The sequence below is a fragment of the Urocitellus parryii genome, chromosome 12 (assembly GCF_045843805.1).
Source record: "Urocitellus parryii isolate mUroPar1 chromosome 12, mUroPar1.hap1, whole genome shotgun sequence".
NCBI classification, from domain to species: domain Eukaryota; kingdom Metazoa; phylum Chordata; class Mammalia; order Rodentia; family Sciuridae; genus Urocitellus; species Urocitellus parryii.
In genome coordinates this window covers 51,850,565-51,873,396 of record NC_135542.1, presented here as the reverse complement: position 1 = coordinate 51,873,396, position 22,832 = coordinate 51,850,565, and the positions used below count along the sequence as shown (strand labels likewise).

The 22,832-nt window shown below is 48.8% G+C and overlaps 1 protein-coding gene across 2 annotated transcripts; it reads right to left on the bottom strand.

Moving 5' to 3' along the window:
* Positions 1-22,720, bottom strand: Cad (carbamoyl-phosphate synthetase 2, aspartate transcarbamylase, and dihydroorotase). 2 transcript variants are annotated; one of them, XM_026379680.2, is made up of 45 exons: positions 22,459-22,720; positions 22,097-22,236; positions 20,125-20,254; positions 18,861-19,003; positions 18,547-18,688; positions 18,156-18,327; positions 17,768-17,953; positions 17,480-17,592; positions 17,049-17,194; positions 16,661-16,792; positions 16,286-16,519; positions 15,941-16,162; positions 15,579-15,767; positions 15,193-15,317; positions 14,668-14,798; positions 11,446-11,558; positions 10,751-10,995; positions 10,306-10,552; positions 9,880-9,978; positions 9,506-9,730; positions 9,238-9,420; positions 8,698-8,916; positions 8,325-8,492; positions 7,630-7,812; positions 7,440-7,544; positions 6,759-6,998; positions 6,445-6,526; positions 6,014-6,180; positions 5,722-5,886; positions 5,461-5,592; positions 5,048-5,249; positions 4,455-4,645; positions 4,218-4,358; positions 3,918-4,019; positions 3,412-3,508; positions 3,102-3,152; positions 2,790-2,834; positions 2,516-2,685; positions 2,327-2,401; positions 1,595-1,807; positions 1,289-1,414; positions 972-1,127; positions 778-879; positions 483-577; positions 1-368 (listed from the first exon to the last, which is right to left on the bottom strand). In XM_026379680.2, exons 1-45 carry the CDS (start codon positions 22,538-22,540, stop codon positions 266-268), a joined length of 6,729 nt encoding a protein of 2,242 aa, XP_026235465.2. In that variant the 5' UTR covers positions 22,541-22,720; the 3' UTR covers positions 1-265. The 2 variants fall into 2 exon arrangements, with proteins under 2 accessions (XP_026235465.2, XP_077648231.1); XM_077792105.1 differs by lacking the exon at positions 3,102-3,152.
* Positions 22,721-22,832: the final 112 nt, after the last annotated feature.

Genomic DNA, 22,832 nt, shown 5'->3' with positions numbered 1-22,832 from the left:
TGAAGCAGCTTGGCTATTTATTAGTCAGTAGAAAAGTAACTGTACAGATATGCGGTGCAAGAATGGAGATGTGGCAGACAGGGTCCCGGTATCTGAGGATGCACCCTGTGCCAGAGACCTCCAGTCTAGAGCCTGAAGTTGGTAACCACGTGAGTGCATATGTGAATGTGAGCTACATTTGCTAAGTGTGCTGCCCCCGTGGGGGGCACTGGGATTCCTTGCCCAGCAGCTGGGCCTGAAGACAAGGGGCCAAGGAAACTGGGGCCTAGAAACGGCCCAGCACAGTGGCTAACAGAGCCATGCGGATGTACATGCCATTCTCAGCCTGGCGGAAGTAGGCTGCTCGGGGGTCTGAGTCCACCTCCATGCTGCAAGACAAGGAGAAGAGTTACTATGCAGCTCACAGAAGGCCTGCTCAGGACTAGCACACCCCCCCCCCCCCCGCCAACTCCAGGCAATCTCCAGTTTTGATTCCACATCACCTTATCTCATTGACTCGGGGCATTGGGTGCATCACCACCATCTTCTTCTTGGCCCGAGTCATGATGTGGGGAGTGAGGATGAACTGGCCAAAGCACTGCAAGGCAGATGGGGTCCCTGTTAGCACTTCAGGGCAGTGATGGCTATAGAGGACACAATTTGGGCTCCTCCAGTGTCCCTTCTATATCCACATGCAGCTACATCAACTAAGGGACCTGAGGCTTAATGGCCCTGCCCCAGCCCATGCCCAGCCCTCCCAAGCTCCAGCCCTGTTTCTTCTTCAAGCCCGGCACTCACAGCTTCATACTCCTGGGTAGAGCCAAATCGCTCCTTCTGGATCCGAGTCATGTACAGCACGTCAGTGTCAGGCAGCGCCTCTTCGATGCTCTCAAACTCTTCCTGGAGGGGAAGGCAGAGCCATGGGGAATGTAGAGCTGGGTTCTGACTACTCAACCCAGGTCCCTAAGCTTGCTGGACAGTGAGAGTCTCACCTGCTTGGTGCCACGGGAGGCCACAAAAGCCCACACATTGGATGGCATACGCAGGCTGGGAGGTGCCACGTAGCGCAGGCTGACACGGTATTGAGTGAGCAGGCAGGCCAGGGAATGCACTGTGCGTCCATGTTTCAGGTCACCCACCATGGTGATCTAGAAGAGGAACACCATCACCAGAGGGACCCAGATTGAGAACCACTGCCACCACTTCAAAGCCTATCTCCAGAGTATAGTATAGCCCGGACTAGAGAAACCACTGCTTTTCTCTCCAGAACCTCCCCTGGCAGGGCTCCAATCCCTGTCACTGCCCTCACCGTCATGCCATTGACCGTCCCTAGCTCTTCCCGGATGGTGAAGATGTCCAGCAGGGCCTGGGTGGGATGCTCTCCAACCCCATCTCCAGCGTTGATCACTGGCCTCCGGCAATGCTTGGCTGCCAGCTGTAAGAATGGAACGAGGAAGGAGAATCCTGCCTTCTGCAACTCAGAGGCCCCTCCCCAATCCAGCCCTCTCTTCCTGGGTCCCCTCACCCATGTGGCCCAAATAAGACATGAAACAGAGGCAGAAGGGACCCCATGTCCTTGGGTTCAGCCTAATCAACGCATCTCAGCTGGCCTCACCTCCACTGCTCCAGGCTGGGGGTGCCGAAGCACGACGACATCAGCGTAACAACTCATAGTCTGCACCGAGTCAACCAGGGATTCACCCTTCTGGACCGAGGATGTGGCTTCTGAGAAGCTGAGCATAGAACCCCCGAGTCGGGCCATGGCCGCTGCAAAAGAGCTGCTGGTCCGTGTGCTCACTTCATAGAACATGGAGGCCATGACCTTTCCCTGGGGAGAGGATGAGGAAGGCATGTGTGCACATTCATCTTGGGGAACAGGACAGAGCTCACCTCTCCAGTTTATATCAAAGAGAGTTGAGGGGATCCCTCTTTACCCAAACCTCCCCTGTGACCTGTCACAGTCTTGATATTTCTACCGCTAGTGTGTCTCTGAGCTAAGCATTCTGCCTCCAAAAAGCATCACTGAGTGTGAATAACTCAGCAGAGGAGGAAAGGCCACAGCTTTCTCCCATGACCACTTGGCACAGACCAGATGACCCCAAGTATGGTCTGATGCTCTAGTGCTCAGGTCCCCATGTCAACTAACTACCTGCTGAGATCAGGTCTAGAGCAGCAGGCCCTCCCAGAACAGAGGGCCGAGCTTATGACAATGCAGGGACTGGAGGCACACAAAAGAACCTGATGGCAGGGACAGGAAGATCCCCTCTGACCACTGCATATCCCATCCCCAACGGGGGCTAATGACAGATAATGGCGGGGAACCTCAGCCCACAACCCTGATCCCAACCTTGAGGATGTCGAGGCTCCGCTCTTTCTGTACCATCATACGCAGTGTGTGCGCCACATTGAACAGATGCGACATCTAAGAAAAACCCCAAGTCAGAGGGAAAGGCGCTGAGCAGCCCCTGGAGGTCCTGGCCCCAACTTTCCAAATCCTCAAAGCTCTGGGTATCCCTGCCCTCCCTCCCCCAGGCACCTGATCCTTGGTGAACTGCTTGACAGACAGGATATGTTGGCCCACTAATGAGTGCAGCAGGGGTGAGGTCTGGGGGTGCAGCAGGCCAGGGGTCCCCAGGTTCTGGGGTGACGCCTGTCTAGGTACTGGTGGTGGAGGGTAGCAGGTGCCATCAGGGGTTCCCATCAGCTCTGCAGTGAGGGACGGGGCAGAAGAAGCTGGTCAGAGGGTTCCTCCTACCCAGGCCAGAGTGGAGTGTCCCCAAGATGAGTGTGTGCCAAGAGTGGAGTCTTACCTGGCTCAGCTGCCTTCCGAGAGGGCTTCTCCTTTGGCTCCTCAGCTGTAAAGAGGGCAACAGGACAGATGCCAATTTTCAGCTGTGGTCTAGAGAGCACCAATTTTCCCAGGAACTTTGCCTCACAGCACCTGTGTTAAACCACCTCACACGACAGTAGCTACAGCAGGTTAGGGGAAGGTGAGAGGGTGCAGCAGCTCTGGGGTTCTGTTGTATGGGAATAGTGGTGCCCTCCCAGGGCCTTCCCCCTTGGCACAGGGATCCTAGGCAGAGGAATGGCCAGGCTCACACCAATCAGCAACCAGGATTTACCCCATACTCTGCTGCCCTGTGGGATCCCAGCTCCCGGGCGCAGGAACACAGCTGCCCATAACAAAAAAAAAGGGCTGTGAGAAGCAACTGTGGGAGGTTTACCTCAAGCTGTGGTGATTTACTTAGGCAAATGAGGAACAACTAGGACAAAGGGATGGAGAGAAGGACAGGCAAATGCTGGGAGGAGGGGCCTGAACCAGTTCCTGGGCAACTGAGTCCTGATCTTGGACACAGAATGCAGGAGAAGCCCGTCCCTACACACTTTAGTCAGAGTGGCCTTTCTCCTGTGCCACAGGAAGCCCTCTCTTACCTGGCAGACCAGGGTCGGAGGCTCGATGGATTCGAGGTGGCAGATGGAAGCGACCATCAGGAAGCCCTGGGATGCCTCGGCGTGGTCTTTCAGGTGTCTGGAGTGGTGACATGGGCTCAGTGTTTTGAAAGGTAATGAATCTAACCACAGTTCACAGTCCCACAGGAAGAGCTGTCCCTTGTGTGTGTGCATTTTTCTCCATGTCATCTCCCCTTGGCCCCATCCTTCTGGTGTTATTTTGTCAATAGGTGACAAACTGGCTTCTTAGAGGTGTGTGTTAACCCCGCAGCAGGGTTCTAGACAGAACCCTGGCTGGATGAGCAGTGGGTTTGTGACACTCACAGGCAGCCTCCTAATAGTCAACTTTGTTTTGCAGGAGGCAGAGAGAGAGGCAGGAGGCATTTTAGTGGTCAAGTGTAGAGCCCTTGACCACCAATGAAAATGTTCAAACTGTTGGTCCTACCCTTGGGCACCCCACAAGCCCCAGCCCAGGAGCAGTGTGATACCGTGGTTATCTCACTGGTGGCAGGGGCAGAGGGTGGGGGCTGAGGGACAGCCCCCTGAGGCCACTTCCGTACATCCTGTCCATAGCCCGGGGGCACCAGCACCTGCAGACAGAAGGCAGGGGTGGGGCATGAGAAAGGAACAGAGAACACCATGACTGGGATTCTAAAGGTGGACATCAGCAAGCAGCTGATGCAGGGTCAGCTGCAGGGGGCAGTGGGATTGTGTAGATGTGCTGCACAGGGAAGAAAACGAAAACCACAGAGGTCATTACTGAGATCGGGTAGGGGCCACACACGCACCTGCCCATCGATATAAGCAACCTCGCCTCGCAAGACCACACGGCGGATGGTGCCCTTCACTTTCTGCCCTTCAAAGGGTGTCCAGCGGGCCTTGGAGAAGGGCATGTGGCTGGCAATTGTCCACTCATGCTCCAAATCCACCTGCCCAGAGGGTGTGGTTACAAGAAGGAGAGGTCATACCAGAGAACAGACCAAGGGCTAGAGTCCCCCACTCGCTTGGGGCCCTCGCCCACACACCTCCACATAGGTGTCCTCCTGTTGGGGCAGGTGGAAGATCCTCCGAGGATTGTGATGCAATCGCTGCAGCAGGTCATCTAGACTGAGGCGGCCCTCGCTCACAGCTGTCAGCAGCAATGGCAGCATGGTCTCTAGCCCAGGGAAGCCAGGTGGAGGCTGGGGCCCACACTTCTCCTCCAACGTGTGGGGGGCTGGAGAAAGAAAGAGGTTACCTTCTGAGGAGGCAGGGAGTCACCTCAATACCTGGGGATTCACACCCCAGGGCTGTACTTCCAGTAGTCTTGTATTACCAACCTCAATGCTTTTTTTTTTCTTTTCCCCTGGGAATTGGAGCCCAGGGAACTGGGAACACTGTCCTCCCACACCTGTGCCCATGTATTCTCTCATTTACAAAAGACTCACACTTATTCTCTCAGTCAAGTATTTGTCAAGTACCTACCACGGACCAGGCAGTAAATTAGAGGCTGGGGTCCTACACAGATCAAGATCCTGTTTTTATGGAGTTCAGAGTCTAGCCCCCTTACATTTTCTTGCTAGGGCTGCTCCATAGCTTGACCTGGGACACAAAGGAGGAGTAGGCTGGGCCTTCTCACCGTGATCTGAAGCAAAGCAGTCAATGACAGCCATGTTCTCCCACAGGGCTTCCACATCCTGGCGAGAGCCAAGCTCGGGCCGGACTTCTCCCTTCCCAGGCCCCAGACGTTCCAAGTCATCACGGCTCAGGAACAGGTGGTGGGGTGCTACCTCACAGGTCACTGGCAGTCCTTGTGCCTTTGCGGCTTTAATCAGGAGGATCTAGAGAGAGAGGAAATCCGGAGGAGGTCCCGCATGTTTGTCCTTTGAAGTTCTCATGGCTGGCAACTCTCCTAGAGCATTATGAGCCAACTGTGCCCAGGGTGCTAGATCAAGGCCCTCCTCCCATCCTCTCCTGCCCCACAAGGACTACCATGACCTTTAGAGTTACTGGGAAAACAACAGGGCACCAGGACCTCAGGTGCACTCTCACCTCCTCCTTCCGTGCCACGTGACATATGTGCACTGGGCGCTGGGTCAGCTGAGCCACCATGAGGATGGCAGCGACACTTTGCCGCTCTGCATGAGCCACAATGGGAAGGTGGGATGGCCAGGTCTCGAAGTGCTGAGGGCAGAAAGAACTGATGAGGGAGAGTGCAGAGTCTTTGATTCTTTTCTCAGAGCCCAGTGCTTTTGGGGTCCTCAAGCCAAGGGATACCATTTGGTGGTCTTCTGCCACAGGTGTACTCCCTACCTCCATCCACTGGGCCACACTGTCCAGCCGTAGCTCAGAGAAGGTCTCATTGAGGTAGAGCTTCAGCCCTGCTGCAGACCCTGCCACAGTACCCAGGGTCCCTGCATTTTCAGATGAGGCTCCAAGGAAAAGGGCAAAATCACAGCGGGCACCAGCTTCTGCCAACTGCAGGGGATTCACATGAGAAGAAAGCTACTGACACCCACGCCCACAGGCCAGCCTAGCATCACACCTGGCCCCACAGGGAAAGAAGAGGGCAAAGGGCCCAAGGAAGCAGGGTGTAGTGGCTCACCTTCTGGGCCAGGGCCAGAGCAGGGGCATCAACAATGGGGGGCCGGGTATTAGGCATGGCACACACCATGGTGACACCACCAGCCAGAGCAGCAGCTGTGCCAGAGGCAAAATCTTCCTTGTGTGTCCCACCTGGTTCCCGCAGGTGCACATGAACGTCAATAAGTCCTGGGAAAACACGGGCACAGCAATATTAGAGGGAGATTCAGAAATAGGAAGGACATAAATGAGTTGGCATAGTGGGAAAATTAAAAGCAAATGATATAAGTTCCTCAGACCAGGGCATCTTGGATTAAGGAAGGAAGGGCTCAGAGTGAGACAGATTCTGAGGCCTTCACTGTCTATACAGTCCAGGGCAGAGTGGACCCATAGCCACCTGTAGAGCCCAAGGGGCTCTGTGCCAGCTACTAGTGTCCCAAGAGATGTACTTACCAGGTAATCGCACAAGCTTCTGGGAGGTCATACAATCAACGTGCACTTTTAAAGGTGGGGCTGGCCCAATCTGGCCTAGGGCCTGCAAGTGGGGAGCATGGTTAACATTGATTTAATGGAAGGGGGACCCAGGGGTAGTGGGTAGGGACCAGGCTTTCCTAAAACCAAGGCTCCTCCCTCTGTAGTCACAAAGCATTCTCAGAGCAATGCTGTTTCACACTGACCTTTTCCAATACTGAGGATGTGCTCACTATTCCCTCCCTACGTCATGCAAAGGAGAAGCAGGTTCCCTCCCAGCACCCCATTTCAGCTACCTCCACAAAGAGTTTGGTGCACTTGATGTCGATGATGAGGGGCACAGAGAAGTCAGCAGCCAGGCGCCGGGTACGGTAGCCCTTGGTAACGAAAGAAGAGAGACGCCGGCCCCCAGCCCCACGCATGGACAGATTAATCACTAGCTCAAAATGATTCTCAGCCAGCTGCTCCAGGATGCTCCGCTGTGGTGGGCACTCACCATCCACAGCCTCTTCAAAGTGCCAGTCCACAGCTGTCACCTGCAGGCCCAGAGTTAAGGTCAGGGCCAACCTGAACATGGCAGGGGTCAGGAAGGCCAGCCTAAAACTAGGAGAGCTGACCTAGGAGTTCATAACAAGGAATTAAGGACCCCCAGTGGGGACCAGGGCTACCTCTATTTGCTATTTGCAAGGTATCTTTCTTGACGGGAAACGTATGTGGAATGAGACAGGTTACCAAGGACCATAAACAATATGAGCTTGTGGGCACATACACAGGCAAGCCTTGGCAAAAAAATATGCCAGAATATTAACAGTGCAAAAAACTACAAAGGACTTTTTTCTTTTTGTTTTCCTGTATATCCTACTTGTTATACATGAATCACATGTTAATAACATGACATGATCACAGAAGCAGAGGAAGAGAGAGAGGCAAGCCTGGGGCCACAGGAGGGAAGTATGGGGTGGTGGCAGGAGTTGTACCTTGACACCATGCTCTGTGTAGAAGTCAGCTGTACCCAGGCTGGCATAGAGGCTGTAGCCCAGGCTCTCAAGCAGACGCACAGTTGGGAGCAGCTCACTTTTGTTCTGAAATCAAGCAGAGGCATGAAGTGGGAATGTCTCTCTGTCTTCCATTTCCAACTCCTGGGATGACCCTCTGTAATTCTGGTACCTTATAGCTGCCAATGGTCAGCAGAATATTCTTCTTGGGGATCTTAAAGCCAGTGCTTAGCATAGCCTTGAGGTAGGCTTCACAACGGCTCTCCCCGAAGCAAGCCACCTCCCCAGTACTGGTCATCTCCACGCCCAACACCACGTCAGCACCAGCCAAGCGGGAGAAGGAGAATTGAGGTACCTGAGAGAGCAGGATGAAAGAGAGGGCTGGGTTGTCCCTTGGAGAGGGACAAACATAGTCCTTGCTCCTTATTGTACCTGCAGTGATGCTGGCCTTCCCTGATGCTATGTTCCACATGCCCTAAAGCTTTTCTAACTGTTCCTGCTCCATCTGTTCAATGATCTTGGGATATTTTCCCAAAAAACTCTGAAAGTCAAAAATCCTCACAATCCTTGGGACTCAGTTCAAATGCCACCTCTTCTTCTAAGTCTTCCCAGGTCAGCCCTCTTGGAAGTTGCTTCTTCTGTATCTAACCATCTTGCACATTTGGTTTATACCTTAATAATGTGGGTTTATCTGACTGTCCCATAATAAAGCTATTTTTGGACCCAACTTCCTTTACCTCCCATTCCTGGAGAGTAAGCTCCAAAGGGACAAAAACTATCTATGACCCCACCATCTGGCAATGCCTAGGTAGGTGGCAGTTTATCTGCTGATTGAGCTCTCTGCACAAGGGTTTCAATCCTCCTTACCTTTACTCCTACGACTCCAGAGCCAGTCATGAGCCCTACAGGTTCCACCTTTTCCCCCATGATGACCCGTGTGGCCAAGGCCACCAGGTCAACACCTAGTGTCTTGGAGACGAAGGGGAAGGATCGTGAGACTCGCACGTTGCATTCAATAACTTTCAGCTGGTCGTCCTGGGGCAGAGAAACACTGGTCAGGCCTGCACAGGCTGGGCATTCTGAAGCTAATGAACCTGAACAACTGTCACTAACTCTGATAACACTGAGCTCTTTCCTGCAGTACTCCTGTCTACTTGGGTGAGGACAGACGCACCACAGGAAGGTACAGAACATAGAGGAGCTGCAGAGCCCTTTAGTCCCTTCCTTTTGCCTTTATTACCTTGGCAATGAGCTGAAGATTAAAGGGTCCTGTGACTTGCAGCTCCTGGCCTACTGCATGCACAATGGCTTTGATCCGCTCCAGAGTTTTGGTGGTGATGTCTTGTGGTGGGGTAACCAGTGTGGCATCTCCTGAATGCACACCTGCATTCTCCACATGCTCAGAGATGGCAATGGCTTCCACCACACCATCACAGGCCACAGCATCCACGTCAATCTCCTAGTGGGGGACATAGGCAGTGTGATGTAGGGCAAGAGCCATCCTAAGACTTGCCCTTTCCCTTGGATGCTCCCTCTACTTTTTTTCCCCCCAGTATCAGGGATTGAACATAGGGACCCCTGAGCCACATCCCCATCCTTTTTTTTATATTTATTTTGAGACAGGGCCTTTCTAAATTGCTTAGGGCGATGCTCCCTTTCTTTAACAGGCCCAAGATGTGACCCATCCTTCCCAACCCATTGTTTCTATGACTCTGCAGGACCAGAGGGAAGTCTCCTTAGGGCCCTGAGTCTGCCCCCAGATTTCTTTGCAGCTTCTCACCTTGGCTTCCTGGATGAACTTAGAGATGACTACAGGGTGTTCCTTAGAGACAGCTGCTGCGCTGCTCAGGAAGCGCTCCAGGTCTCCATCAGTGTAGGCTACATTCATAGCAGCACCACTCAGAACATAGGAGGGGCGCACCACACAGGGGTACCCCACGGTCTGGCAGAACTGACGAGCAGACTAAGAGGGACAGGGAGTTTAGCAGGGCTGGTCACATTCACCTACAAACAACATCCAGCCTATAGGCCCCTTTACCCTGGCCTACCTCTAGGTCACTGAGCTCCCTCCACTGAGGCTGGCTGATACCAATAGTGTCTAGGAGCCGGGAGAACTTAAATCGGTTCTCTGCTGAGTCGATGGCTTCAGGGGAGGTGCCCAGCACCCGGCACTGCTGCCGATGCAAAGCCATGGCCATGTTGTTGGGCAGCTGCCCACCCATGGACAGTATCACACCTTCAGGGTTCTCTAGCTCATAGATGTCCATCACCACCTATAGACAGTGGCCACAAAGAGGGTCAGGAAGCCGAGCCTTCTTGCTCACAGCTCCCTTCACTCCCAATAAGTGCCACAGAATATTGGGTCAGTCATTCTTTCCTGATCCTGGCCACCCAGGTATAGGGCAGCCCTCATTCCCCTTACCTCAAAAGAAATCTCATCAAAGTAGAGTCGGTCGCACATGTCATAGTCGGTGCTGACTGTCTCTGGGTTGTAGTTCACCATGATGGTCTTATACCCCATCTGCCACAGGGTGGGGAATTCACTTAGCAATTAGGAGGCAGGAAGAGCATGGAGAAACTAAGCCAAAGCCCCCACTGGAGAGTGCCAGCCAGCTCAGCTTCCTGTGAAACAGTTGTACAGCACAGCTGCATTGGGGGGAAGCAGGCAAAGAGTTGGGGAAGAGACTCAAGTACTGGATGGACTAAGCAAGGCCCCAACCCAAAGCTCTCTGACAGAAGAAAGGTATAGCAAATAACAGGAAGAGTCAGGATTAGGTGAGGGATGACAGGCAACCACCCAAACTGAGCAGACAGCAGAGAAACTAATAAGCAACACAAAATCTCAGACCTTGCGGAGCTGCTGGATGCAACCTACAGCACACCAGTCAAACTCAACGCTGGAGCCGATACGGTAGACGCCAGAGCCCAGGACCAGGACATGAGGTGTTCGAAAGGTGAGGTCATGGGTTTTACCCCAGTATGTCAGGTACAGGTAATTTGTTTGTGCTGGCCATTCGGCTGCAACTGTGTCAATCTGTTTCACTGCTGGGCAGATCCCTAGTTCTTGACGCAGCTTGCGAACAGCCAACTCTGTGCTGAAGGAGAAGGGTGGGAAACTCAGTCCCTGGGAGTAGGATACAGACTGACAGAGAGGTAAGTTCCTAGGGCAGGGATCAAAGAGGAAAATATCCCAGGGAAAAAGGCCAGAGCCTCCAAAGCAACCCAAGGGCCCTTCCTGATACAAAGGCTCTGCCCACACTTCTCAGCCCAAGCCCCTCACCACAAAGTCTGACCTCAGGACAGCAAGGGCAATCTGTTTGTCGGAGAAGCCAAGGCACTTGGCCTGGTATAGCAGGTCTGGAGGCAAAGGCTGTCCACGGTGTTGTTCCAACAGCTGGGCATGGGTGACAATCCTCTTCATTCGGTGCAGAAACCAGCGGTCAATGCGTGTGAGCTCATACAGGCGCTCCACTGAGTAACCAGCCCATAGAGCAGCAGCCACCACAAAGATCCGCTTATCTGTTGGCGTCTCCAACTCCTGATGGGGAGAATACAGATAGATATGGAACTGTGCAGAGGCAGGAGAGATCGGAATGCTAACCAAAAATATTCCCAATCAATCAGATGTGGTGGTGCATGCCAGTTTCTCAGGAGGGTAAGGGGGAGAATCATTTGAGCCCCAAAGTTTGAGACCAGTCTAGGTAATACAGTGAGACCTTATCTCAACCAATTAATCAAAAACAAATTCCCAACCTACTCATGTCAGCACCTCTGAAAGCCTGAGTGCTTGAGTTGGTATTAGGAAAAAGAAGCTGAACACCATGGCATAGGCTTGGAATCTGCAAAATCCTGGATACAAATCCTGGCTCTGCCTCTCACTGCATGAGCAATTTTTATAACCTCACCTGTAAAAACAAGTCTAATAATACATCCTCCCATAACGAGCAGAGTCCATGCTAGGGTGTTCCTGAGGAGGTAAGCTCCTTACCACATCACTGACTGGCTTCACTGTGTGATCAAAGCCCACACAGTTCTCATCCACCATGCGCAGGGCCTTCTGGAAGGCCTCCTCAAATGAACGTCCAATGCCCATAACTTCACCTGGAGGAACAAGATGAAAAAACTGAGGGCTTAGGGGCAGGGCACTGCCCAGCATACTTATGGTTTAGTCAAACCTCTGGGAGGTTCTCAAGGTAAGCCCCAGGGTAGTGGGATTCATGATATTTCACTATTAAGAAACCTCGAAACTTTAAGCTTTTCTTCCTGCCGTTTTCATGGATAAGCTTTGTGCTTATGAGTAAATATGGAATTGATATGCCTAAAATGGGCATTGTAGATACTGCGACATGTTATAGTTTATCCCACTGGCCTGAACCACTGACGGCTGCCCAGTTATTCGGCTTGTTTTATTTATACTGTAATGACACCATCTGGAATCTGCCTCAACCTTTAGACCTTTAAAAGGTTTGGGTAACAGGAAGATGACATCATTACTATTTGAATCCCTCTAGAGACAGTTACATTTTAAAAAGTATTCTAGAGTTTTTCCTCCTGGACTTTTTTCATATGTATATTTTATACATGATTATAGTACATACATAATGCCCACCCCTTTTTTCTCATAAATATTTTCCCACATAGCTGTGTGACCTCACAGACACCTAACTTCTGTGTGATTTGCCATAATTTAACTGCCAACTTACTGATGGACATTTAGCTTTTAAGTGCTGATTGTTACAAATGAGGCTGTGACGTTTTGGATTAGCTTCTTTTAAATTTCGAGAAGTGCAAGGGTAAGGGTAAAGGCCCTTGGTAAATACTAATTACTTTATAAAAGTTTGTACTTTACAATTGAGTTTAACCAAGCTTCTGAAAAGTGAACATAATTATTTTAGTTGGTTTTTGCTCATTAAATAAAAAAGAATATCTCTTTTGAACTAGATTTCTATTAAGTAGTGAAAGGAAACTTTTTCTCCCCAGGTCTGCTTATGATTTCCTCTTCTATAAAGTTCTGCTCATGTCCTCTTATCATTTTTTTCTTTCTTTTCTTTTCACTATTAAGGACTGAGCTCAGGGGTGATCTATCACTGAGTTACATCCTAGCCTTTTTTATTTTTTGAGACAGGATCTTGCTTAGTTGCCAAAATTGGCCTCAAACTGGGTTCCTCCTGCCTCAGCCTTTCAAGCCACTGGGATTACAGGCATGTGCAACTGCACCTGGTTTACAATCCTAATATTTATATTTCTTAAAAAAGTTTGCCAGTTGCAGTGGCACACACCTGTAATTCCAGTGGCTTGGGAAGCTGAGGCAGGAGAATTTTGAGTTCAAAGCCAGCCTCAGCAAAATGAAGTGCTAAGCAACTTAGTAAGACCCTAAGTACCACCTCTCCACAAAATTTTAAAACACTAAGATGCTGATAGTGGTGCAAATGAAGTAGAATTTCTTTTCTTTTTTTAGTAATGGGGATTGAACCCAGGAGTGCTTAACTACTGAGTCATATCCTTAGCCCTTTTTAATATTTTATTTTGAGATAGGGTCTCACTGAGTTGACTGAGTTGCTTAGGGCCTCACTAAATTGCTGAGGCTGGCTTTGAACTTGTGACCTTCTTCTCAGTCTCCAAGCTGATAGGATTATAGGCGTGTGGAATAAGATTTTAATTCCTTTGTACTGTGGTTATAGAACCTCTTATTTTGGAATTTGTTAAACTTTGCACATTCATACAGGAAAACCTACAAAATTCCTGAAATTATATAACTTGGAGACAGACACACACACACATATATAGAAAATATGCATACACATATATATAAAATTTGGATATGTATATATATCCAAATTAATCCAACTCTGACAAGATCACAGATGATTTTTTTTTCTGGTTAAATAATCTTTCATTTTTCAAGGATTCATGTATCTTACTTGTACAATAAATCCTATAAAAAAGTTAACCAAAGAATACATTCTAAGAATACTTGAATAGATGTAAAACACTTATTACATAATTTCAGCTAGGAATCATTCTTCAATTGTCCTATTTTCAATTTACTTCTCTTAGCCATAATTTAATTATGGCTTCATTCCCATGTTTATTATAATTTTCATTTAACAGAAACTCATCTCCAGAAGGAACAACTTGGCAGTCTTGTAGGATTTCTAAAAATTATGAAATAATATCTGAGCCCATACTTGTTTAAAGGCCACTAGTGCTCTAAATGGAAGTCTGGAGCACAACAAAATGCTCTTATTTACTGAGCTGGTGACACTTGGTCTCATACATACATACTCTTGTCTTGGTTGAAATGTTTTAGAGAACAGTTTAAGGCAACTAAACTCCACTACTGGGTGGTGAATGACTGTTACACCCATTCATACTCATTGATAAAGTTCCCTATTATAATTAAGATCTCTCATGGCTTGCTCTAATCTTTTTTTTTTTTTTAAACATATCTTTATTTACTTGTTTGTTTTTTTATGTGGTGCTGAGGATCGAACCGATTGCCTCACACGTGCAAGTCAGGTGCTCTACCACTGAGCTACAGCCCCAGCCCCTTGCTCTAATCTTAACATTATTTTAAAAAACATTTCATTTAGTGACTGAGGCACAGAGTGCCAGGGTAGGAGATAGGCTAAGAATACCTGCAATTGGGCTGACTCAGATTTAGAAAGGTTCACAAGAAAACAGCAGTAATTGTTCTCCTGAAATTTAAGTATTTAAACTAACAGTGAATAAAATGCCATTGGCATTAACAACCTAATGATGAGGCCATGGGTAAAATGCCATGAGGATGAAATGCTGTCCATGGTTTCATGAACTTGTCTCCCAGGTGACAGGTGATGCAGTGAACATAGGGCATGCAACTAGGAAGCCGATCTAGTTTTCACTCTTGGTTCTGCCCACTACTCCTTTGTGAGTCCTCAGCCAAGTCACTTTTCTCCCAGGGGCACCTCAGTTTCCTCATTTGTTAAATGAGATGAGACAATCTGCAGCTTGCACCCTGGCCGAGTCTGCCTTCCAACACATTTCCAGGTGACTTTGACCCTGCTCCTGATGAGGACTATTTTAGTTTGAAGTGTCCCTATGAGCTCTCAGAAACCACATTTCTAAGTTGCTGCTAAAAAAGGCACCAAGGAACTTTTAGGCCAGGCTAGGGAACTCTAACATTTGGTCCTAGTGGACCTTGTGGGGGTGACCAGGATATGACTCTCACCAACGCTCTTCATGCAGCTCCCAATCTTTGTGCTGACACGCAGGAACTTGCTGAGGTCCCAGCGAGGAATCTTCACCACACAGTAGTCCAGACTGGGTTCAAAGGCTGCTGTTCCCCCTGTTACAGAGTTCCTGGGGACCAGCAAGTAGGGTTGCCAGACAGAGAAAAGTATACAGGACAGGGTGAGCTTCCAGATAGTTCTGACCCACACATCCAGACCAATATCCTTTTCATAGTCCTTGCCCCATGAATATTTTCTTCAGCTCCCCTGACCCATTTTTGGTAACAGGGATTGACCCCAGAGGTGCTTTTACCATCGACCCACAAGTCCAGCCCTTTCTAAAAAAAATATTTTATTTAGAGATGGGTCTCACTGAATTGCTCAGGGCTTTGTTAAGTTGCTAAGGCTGGCTTTGAACTTGTAATCCTCCTGCCTCAGCCTCCCAAGCCACTGGATTATAGGCGTGTACCACTGTGCCCAGCCTCCCTGCCCCTTCTTAACACTCAGATTCCCCTACCTCATACCTGAGTTCAGGCAGGGGGATGCCCAAAGCTAGCTTGGCTGCCACATAGGCTAGTGGATAGCCTGTGGCCTTACTGGCCAGAGCAGAGCTGCGAGATAGCCTTGCATTCACTTCAATGATGTAATACTGCAATGAGGGAGAACAGAGAAAAAGTTACTGGGTACCCAGCCTGGAAATCCCTGCCTAGAAGAGATCTCAGAAAGGAGAGAGAATAGCTTTTTCATAAGGACAGAGAACAAAGGGCCCTCCCTAAGGCTCAACCTACTAAAGTTGATCCTGGCTCTCAGGGTCTACAGGGCCAGAAAACCTCTTAACTACGAGGCCCAAAGATTGCAGAAAGAAGAGGAGGTAACAGATGCAATGTCAGCTCCAGGGCCTTAGCCTCACCTGTTCAGACTCTGGATTCAAGGCATACTGTACATTGCACTCTCCAACAATCCCCAGGTGCTGGGTCACCTTGATAGCTGTCCGTCGCAGGAGCTGGTACTCTCTGTCATTCAGTGTCTGGCTAGGAGCCACCACTATGGACTCACCAGTGTGGATGCCCAATGGGTCTAAGTTCTCCATATTACACACCTGGGAAGGGGAATGCCACAAATGTCATTGCCCAGGGGAATCAGGAGATAGGAGGCTACATCTCTGGGGCTATGCCTAACCTGGATCTGAGGGACACAGACCTCTCAGCCCTAGTCTCTGCTCTTCCAAAAGCTCAGACTGCCTGAGCCAACCCTCCCTCCCCAATCACTCACCGTCACACAGTTGCCATAGGCGTCTCTCACCACCTCATACTCAATCTCCTTCCATCCCTTCAGGGACTTGTCTACCAGCACCTGGCTTGTATGGGCAAAAGCAGGAGCCACAAGAGCTGAGAGCTCCTCCTTGGTGGAGGCAAAGCCGGAGCCTAGGCCCCCCAGGGCAAAGGCTGCACGCACCAGCACAGGGTAGCCCAGTCGCTCAGCGGCTGCTTGTGCCTGCAATGAATGGAAGAGATGAATTCATAAGTTATTTTCTGCTTCCCACAGGTTGCCCAGAGCCAGAGAAAATAAGACATAAAAGAAAATTACACCACTCTACTACACAACCAGCTCTCGAACCTGTTCAAGAGAATTTGCTGCCTCGCTGGGGGCCACATGCTCTCCAATCTCTGCCATCCTGGCTGCAAAGGCACGTCGATCCTCAGTCAGCTCAATGGTCTCCACGGGTGTGCCCAGGACCCGGACCCCATATCGAGATAACACTCCAGCCTTTGTCAGTTCCACACCACAATTCAAGGCTGTCTGGCCCCCAAAAGTCAGCAATATACCATCTGGCCGTTCATTACGTATCACCTGAGACAAGAAAGAGGAGTCATAGGCCTTTAGACCTTAGGGGTAGAGAGTGACTCAAAGCAGCTTAGGAACCCAGAGTGACCATAAAACCCCCCATTCACCAAGAGTCCCCACCTCAGTCTAGTCTTACCCCCATCATACCTGGGTTACATAGTGAGGAGTTATGGGAAGAAAATAGACCTTGTCGGCCAGCCCCTGAGAGGTCTGCACTGTGGCAATGTTGGGGTTGATCAGCAATGTCTGGATGTTCTCTTCCTTCAGGGCCTTAATTGCCTAAGAGGACAAGAAAGACCCATCAGCTTTTATTATAGAAGCAAGTCTTGAAACAGTCTTTGGCCAGCATTTCTACTCTTCTTCTTCCCCTCCTTATAATCTTAGTTCCCTAATAACTGATTTCTTTCCTTCACCACCTCCTTCTTTCTGTATATCCTCAGACTTCCTCCATATAATCAACATTACTTCAGTCCTTAAGACTCTACTCACATTTGCAGGTCACATACACTGAAGGGTACAGATGACTACGACTTACCTGAGAGCCTGAATAGTCAAACTCCCCAGCTTGGCCAATGGAGAGGCCCCCTGAGCCTAGAATCAGAACTTTTCGTGGTGGTGGAAGACCAGAGCCAGGGGCAGGAAGTCCAGCTGGACAGAGGCGCTCGGCCAGCCGTTCTCGAACTGTAGAAACAAATAAAGTCAAAGAATGGCACAGCTAAGTGGGACCCAAGACACCATCTGGATCAGTCCCTTCACTTTCAGAAGAGTTCAGAACAAATCATGCATCTAATGACAGAGAGAGGACCACCAGAACCCAGGACTCATGACTCTGGAGTTCCTAACAGAGGTGACACAAACTGTCTGAGCTTGCTTATCTTCTCACGACTCCCAAACTCCAACAAGTATTTCTGGGGCATGTTGATCTTATGTTTAGGTCCACAATTCAATTCTACTCAGAGTGCTTACCTGTCTGGCCTCCAGGGTTGCCAGCTGCAGCCTCTTTCACAGTTTCCAGAAAGATATCAAAAAGTAATTCCATATCTGAAGGACCGGCTTGGTGCTCTGGGTGAAACTGGACACTGTTGAAGAGATTGGATGCTTTATCACTATCATGACATCAGCAGCCTCAGAGGTGGGTAGTGGATAGAGGGGACTCAGTTCTACTGCTGGGCTTTACTTTCCCCATCTTCAAAGACCCTAGGGCTTCAAAGCCACACACTTGCCAGTTACCCTGGCAAGACTATACAGGCTCACCTGAAGAATGGCAGGTTGTCGTGTACAATGCCTTCATTAGAACCATCATTGGCATTGGTGAAGAGAGGAGCCCAGCCTACGGGCAGGGAGTCTGTTTCCACAGCAAACCCATGGTTCTGGGATGTCAGAAAGCAGCGTCCAGAGCCCACCAACAAGCAGGGCTGGTTATGGCCTCGATTCCCATATCTGGAGATAGAAGCATGTCAAGTCACAGGCCCCTTTCACTCTCTTTCCTTCTGTGCCAAACCTAGCTCTCCTGGCCCTCATTACTTGCTAGGCCCACTCTTGTTCATACACTAATTCTCTCTGACTCTCTTCCAGTCCCCAATGTACCCCACGCCCCCCTCATGTTACAAGTGTGTCACCTTCCTCTTCTCACAAGTCTCACCTCATCTTGTAGGTCTTAGCCCCAATGGCTAAGGCCAACAGTTGGTGTCCCAGGCAGATCCCAAACACAGGTCGGGGATTAGGCTCAGATAAGACACGGCTCAGTGTGGCTACCACACTGGGATAGGAGGCAGGATCACCAGGGCCATTGCTTAGGAAAAGACCATCATACTCTGCAGTGGGCAGAAAAGATATCATTGAACATAGGATTTCAACCAGAAGAGACAAACCACAGCTCTTATCATATGAACAAAAGCCCTGGTGCCTCGTCTTTTTCACTGAGACTATGCTATTTTTACAGGAGTAAAAGTTGCTCCTAGCAACTAGACTGATGGATTGATCTTCCACCCAAGCTCCTGGTCTGAAGCCCTGGATAGGCCGCAGCTACTCACGTTGGCTGTCTAATTTATGATCCCAGGGAACCACAGTGACCTCAGCCCCACGCCGGCAAAGACATCGAATCTGATTATATTTGAGGCCACAGTCCAAAGCAAGGATCCGAGGGGTACCCCCTGCATTGAATATCTGCGGAGTCTAAGGAATAAAGAGCATCAACAGTTGGCCGCTATGATCAGCAGGTATAAGGTATGCCCCCACCAACCCCTACCTTTGAGGCCCCCTGATTCACCCTCACATGTTTATCCCAGTTGTGGGCAGAAAATAACCAACATGCTTCCACTTACAAAATTCTGCTGTCCCTTTGTACCTTAATGGAGACCTCTGGCACCAGGGGCCGGGCATTGGGGTCCAAGAATTGCAGGGCTGAAGGCTCAGTCCCATCCTGGATCAATTTCCCAAGCAGAGACCCTTGTTCCCGCAACTTCTTAGTCAGCTCCCGAGTGTCCACTCCTGTAAAAATAGCATAGTCTCAGAGATCACACTCCCCCAACTAAGTCATCCAGGAGCACTTTCATTCCAGAGATCTAAGTCACACACCACTATTTTATGGGCATCAAAATCCTGGTCAAACAGCTGGGGTTGTAGCTCAGTGGTAGGATGCCTGCTTAGCACCTCAGTACCACATAAAAATAAATAAATAAAGGTATTGTGTCCATTTACATTAAACAACAACGACAACAAAAAAACCCACTCCTGATCAAAGGACACTACCATGAAGTATTTGTGCCCTGAATATCACATCTGAATTGAATCACAATTCTAGATCAATCCAATTACAGAAAGTTAATTCCACAAGGAAAAAGGACATGCTAACTTTCACTGTAAGAATACAGCCAACAAACTATGGGATATTCCTAGGGAAAAATGACCTGTTTTCCTCAAATAGGTTAAAGGTCCATAGATTACATTTAAGTAATAGCAACCAAATGTAGCATATGAATTTTGTTTAGAGCCAAATTCAAATAAACAAATAGTTAAAAGAAATTAGGTGACTGAGGAAAATTTTAACATTATCTGCATATAAGGAATAAATTTTTTAAAAATATAACAGCATTAGTCACTTTTTTAAAAAAATTCTTTCTCGTAGACATTAAACTACTGTAGATGAAATGATATGATGTTTGAGGACTGGCGTTGTGGCTCAGTGGTAGAGCACTTGCCTAGCACACATGAGGCACTGGGTTCAATCCTCAGCACCACATAAAAATAAAATGTAGGTACTGTGTCCACCTACAACTAAAATATATGTGTGTGTGTAAGTTTTAAAAAAGTGATATGATGTTTGAGATTTGCTTTAAAATAACCTAGGGATGGTAACAGTGGTGATCAAATAAGATCAGTCTTAAGTGGATGATTATGGAATTCATTATACTATTCTTTCCTTTGTATAATGGAAATTTTCCATTTGAGTGATAGCTCAGTTTCTTCCCCAAGCCCCAAATGCCAATCTAAACTTTTGACACTTTCTGTCACCTTAGACCTTGGTTCTGAAAGACTTCAGAAACCTTCTGATTCTTTCCATCTAGGCACACTATGCTCTGTTGTGACACACCAGTGGCCTGTCACCATACCTTGCAGGCCAGGAATGCCATGCTGCTGCAGCCACTCATGCAGGGTGCAGGTGGCGCTCCAGTGGCTAGGTGTGGGGCAGCACTCTCCCACCACCAGTCCTGCCACATGGATCTCCGAGGATTCGAACCACTACAGATGAAAAGAGGAGAAGGTGAAGAGCTTGGGGCTAACTATCTCCCGAAAGCATTTGTCCCCACTGTCTGGCCATAGACCTTCTACTTGACCACACTAGCTGACCTGTCATTCCTTCAATATACCTAGTATTTTATGGTTTTGCACAGATAGTTCCTTTACCAACTTTGCTGTGCACTATAGAAAATACTGAATATATAGGCTCAGCATGCCTGATTGCTGAAAATGACAATTTGCTTTTCCCTTATCCAAAATTGAGTTCACAAATACTCTTTTCTGTGAAGGAATTCCCATTCATCCACTATAGCTTATGCCTCCTTCTAAGATTTCACCTACCACCTTCCCTTCTTGCCATTTACATTGTATTGTGAATATGTATTTGTGTCTGACCACACAGTATCAGTTAACAAACGTTTACTAAATGTTCACTATGTGCAAGCATTTTAATAGATGCTGGGGAAAAGCAAGGAGTACAAAAAGAAGAGGTTCCTTCTTCATGATGTTAATTTCTGACTTAGGGAGCCAGAAACCACATATAAATAAATGTTAATTATATAGTGTGATAAAAATAGTAATAAGTAGCACAGTACAATACTAGACATATCATATTCTTTTCCCACTTTATTAGGGATTATCATTTAAAAAAGTATAACACAACTTTGTTACTCAATAAATAATAACAAAACAAAGTTTCTGTGAGAGGGAGTAGCACACTTATATCACAATCAGCTCAATGGTGAAGGGTTTAAAGGAAGATGGATTTAATCCACACATGTGCAAGTCCATTTACAGCACACGTGCCACAAAAGTATCAGTGTTGGGCTAAGGTTTTTATGAGGCCTCACTTCCACTGACCCTATCAGGATCTCAATTTTGCAGTTTTATAAACTCAATTTTGTCGGTGTGTCCACAGCTGATAAAGTTGATGACTGACATATGTTAATCAAATTCACAAGATATTGCATTATAAACTAGAATGCAGTGTGTTTAAAGGTTTATAATGAAGAAGGGTTCTTTTCAGGAATAACAATGAGAGTATCTCTTATTCAGTGCTCTCTTTTGCCAGGAGAGCAAATCAAGAATCAAAGGCTCAGCAAGCCTAGAATCAGGCCAAAGTAAGTTTTGAGGAATAGTGAATCTAGGCTATGGTGACTTCCACTATTACCTATGCAGTTGGTTCTTTTTTTTTTTTTAACTTGAACTCTCAGAGGACAACTTAGTTTCCAAATTCCAAGGAGAAAGACTAGGGAAATCTCACTCTAGCAGGAGACTCAATTTTATAATTTAGAATAAAAACACTTGAAAAGTAGAAAATGAGAAAAGGCAATGTAAGAAGTCTAAAGGATAATAATCAATGTCACTGGTTTTGTAGGTAAACTAGTACCCACTGTCACCCAGAAAGGAATGACCCTTTCCAATCTCCTACTAATTTATGTAATGCCGGAGCCCAGCTCTCCTCACATGATTCTACTGTTATAAATCCTTTGCTGGTTCCTTAAAAAATTAAGCTCAAATTGGTTTGGCTTCAAGCCCTCCACACTCACTACAACCTATCTGCAGGACTTTTATTATTTCTGCATTCCTATTTGGACAACTGTTCTCCCAATCCCTTTGCCACTTTCCTGGATCCATGCCTTCACTACAGACAAAATATTGCACTCTGCGCTTCTCTAGGTACTTAACAACCCCTACCTACAGTTGTCTTAGTATTTACCGCTTCAACGGGTATCTTTGTTCTTTCCAGGATGCCTAGCAGGGTGTCAATGTCGTCATTTCACCAACAGTTAACAACTACAGATTTGAAAAGAAATGTAGAGAGAAAGGATTGGGCGTGGCTACCTTTCGGAGGCCGAACTCATCCACTTCATCTGGGGGGATGCCATAGTTGCCGATCAGAGGATATGTCAGCACTAAGATTTGTGCTTTGTAGGAAGGGTCAGTGAGAGCTTCGGGGTAGCCGACCATGCCGGTTTGAAACACTGCAAAAAGAGGCACAGCTGGACTCGGGCAAGGGCACCCTTCACAACACCGCCAGAGCGGAGGTTACCCTCGTGGAGGCTGCCTTGGTGGTGAGGGGTGAAAGGGCCGGGGCCGTGGCACCGATGGGGATGAGGGAGTGTGTAGGTGGGGCCTGGGCACCGCGGGTTGGGTAGAAGGGCATCTGAGGGGATGCGGTCGGCAGCCCGCCCGGGCTTGCTTACCCACTTCCCCGGCAGTCGACACAGCGGCCCCGAAGGGCCGGCCTCGCAGCACTGACCCGTCCTCCAACACCAGGGCCGCCATGGGAACCGAGCTGAGGCAGGGGTGAACCCAGAGACGCAGGAGGCGCTGCACGCCCCACTGGAACCACGCGAGGGCGGCGCGCCGGAGTCGGTCCACGTGGCTAGCAGCACAGAGCGCTAGAGAGAAGGCGGGCGCCGCGAGATAAGAGCCCTAGGCGCGCTCCGCGACTGCACGACTGCGGCGGCGCGAGCAGCAAGGCAGCGTGAGGGGCGGGGCCGGGCACGTTCGGGGCGGGGCTCGAGGTGCGCCCGCGTCGTCCCGCGTCGTCTCCGCTGCGCCAAACCAGCGAGAC

What these genes read in the sequence shown, in the direction of transcription:
- Cad (XM_026379680.2), bottom strand. Translation starts at nt 22,540, where the DNA reads ATGGCGGCCCTGGTGTTGGAGGACGGGTCAGTGCTGCGAGGCCGGCCC. An exon ending in AGGAGGACACCTATGTGGAG is followed by an intron (nt 4,359 to 4,454) that starts GTGTGTGGGCGA and finishes CCCTCTGGGCAG; the next exon opens with GTGGATTTGGAGCATGAGTG. An exon ending in GGAGCCTCGACATCCTCAAG is followed by an intron (nt 1,808 to 2,326) that starts GTTGGGATCAGG and finishes TCCTCTCCCCAG; the next exon opens with GGAAAGGTCATGGCCTCCAT.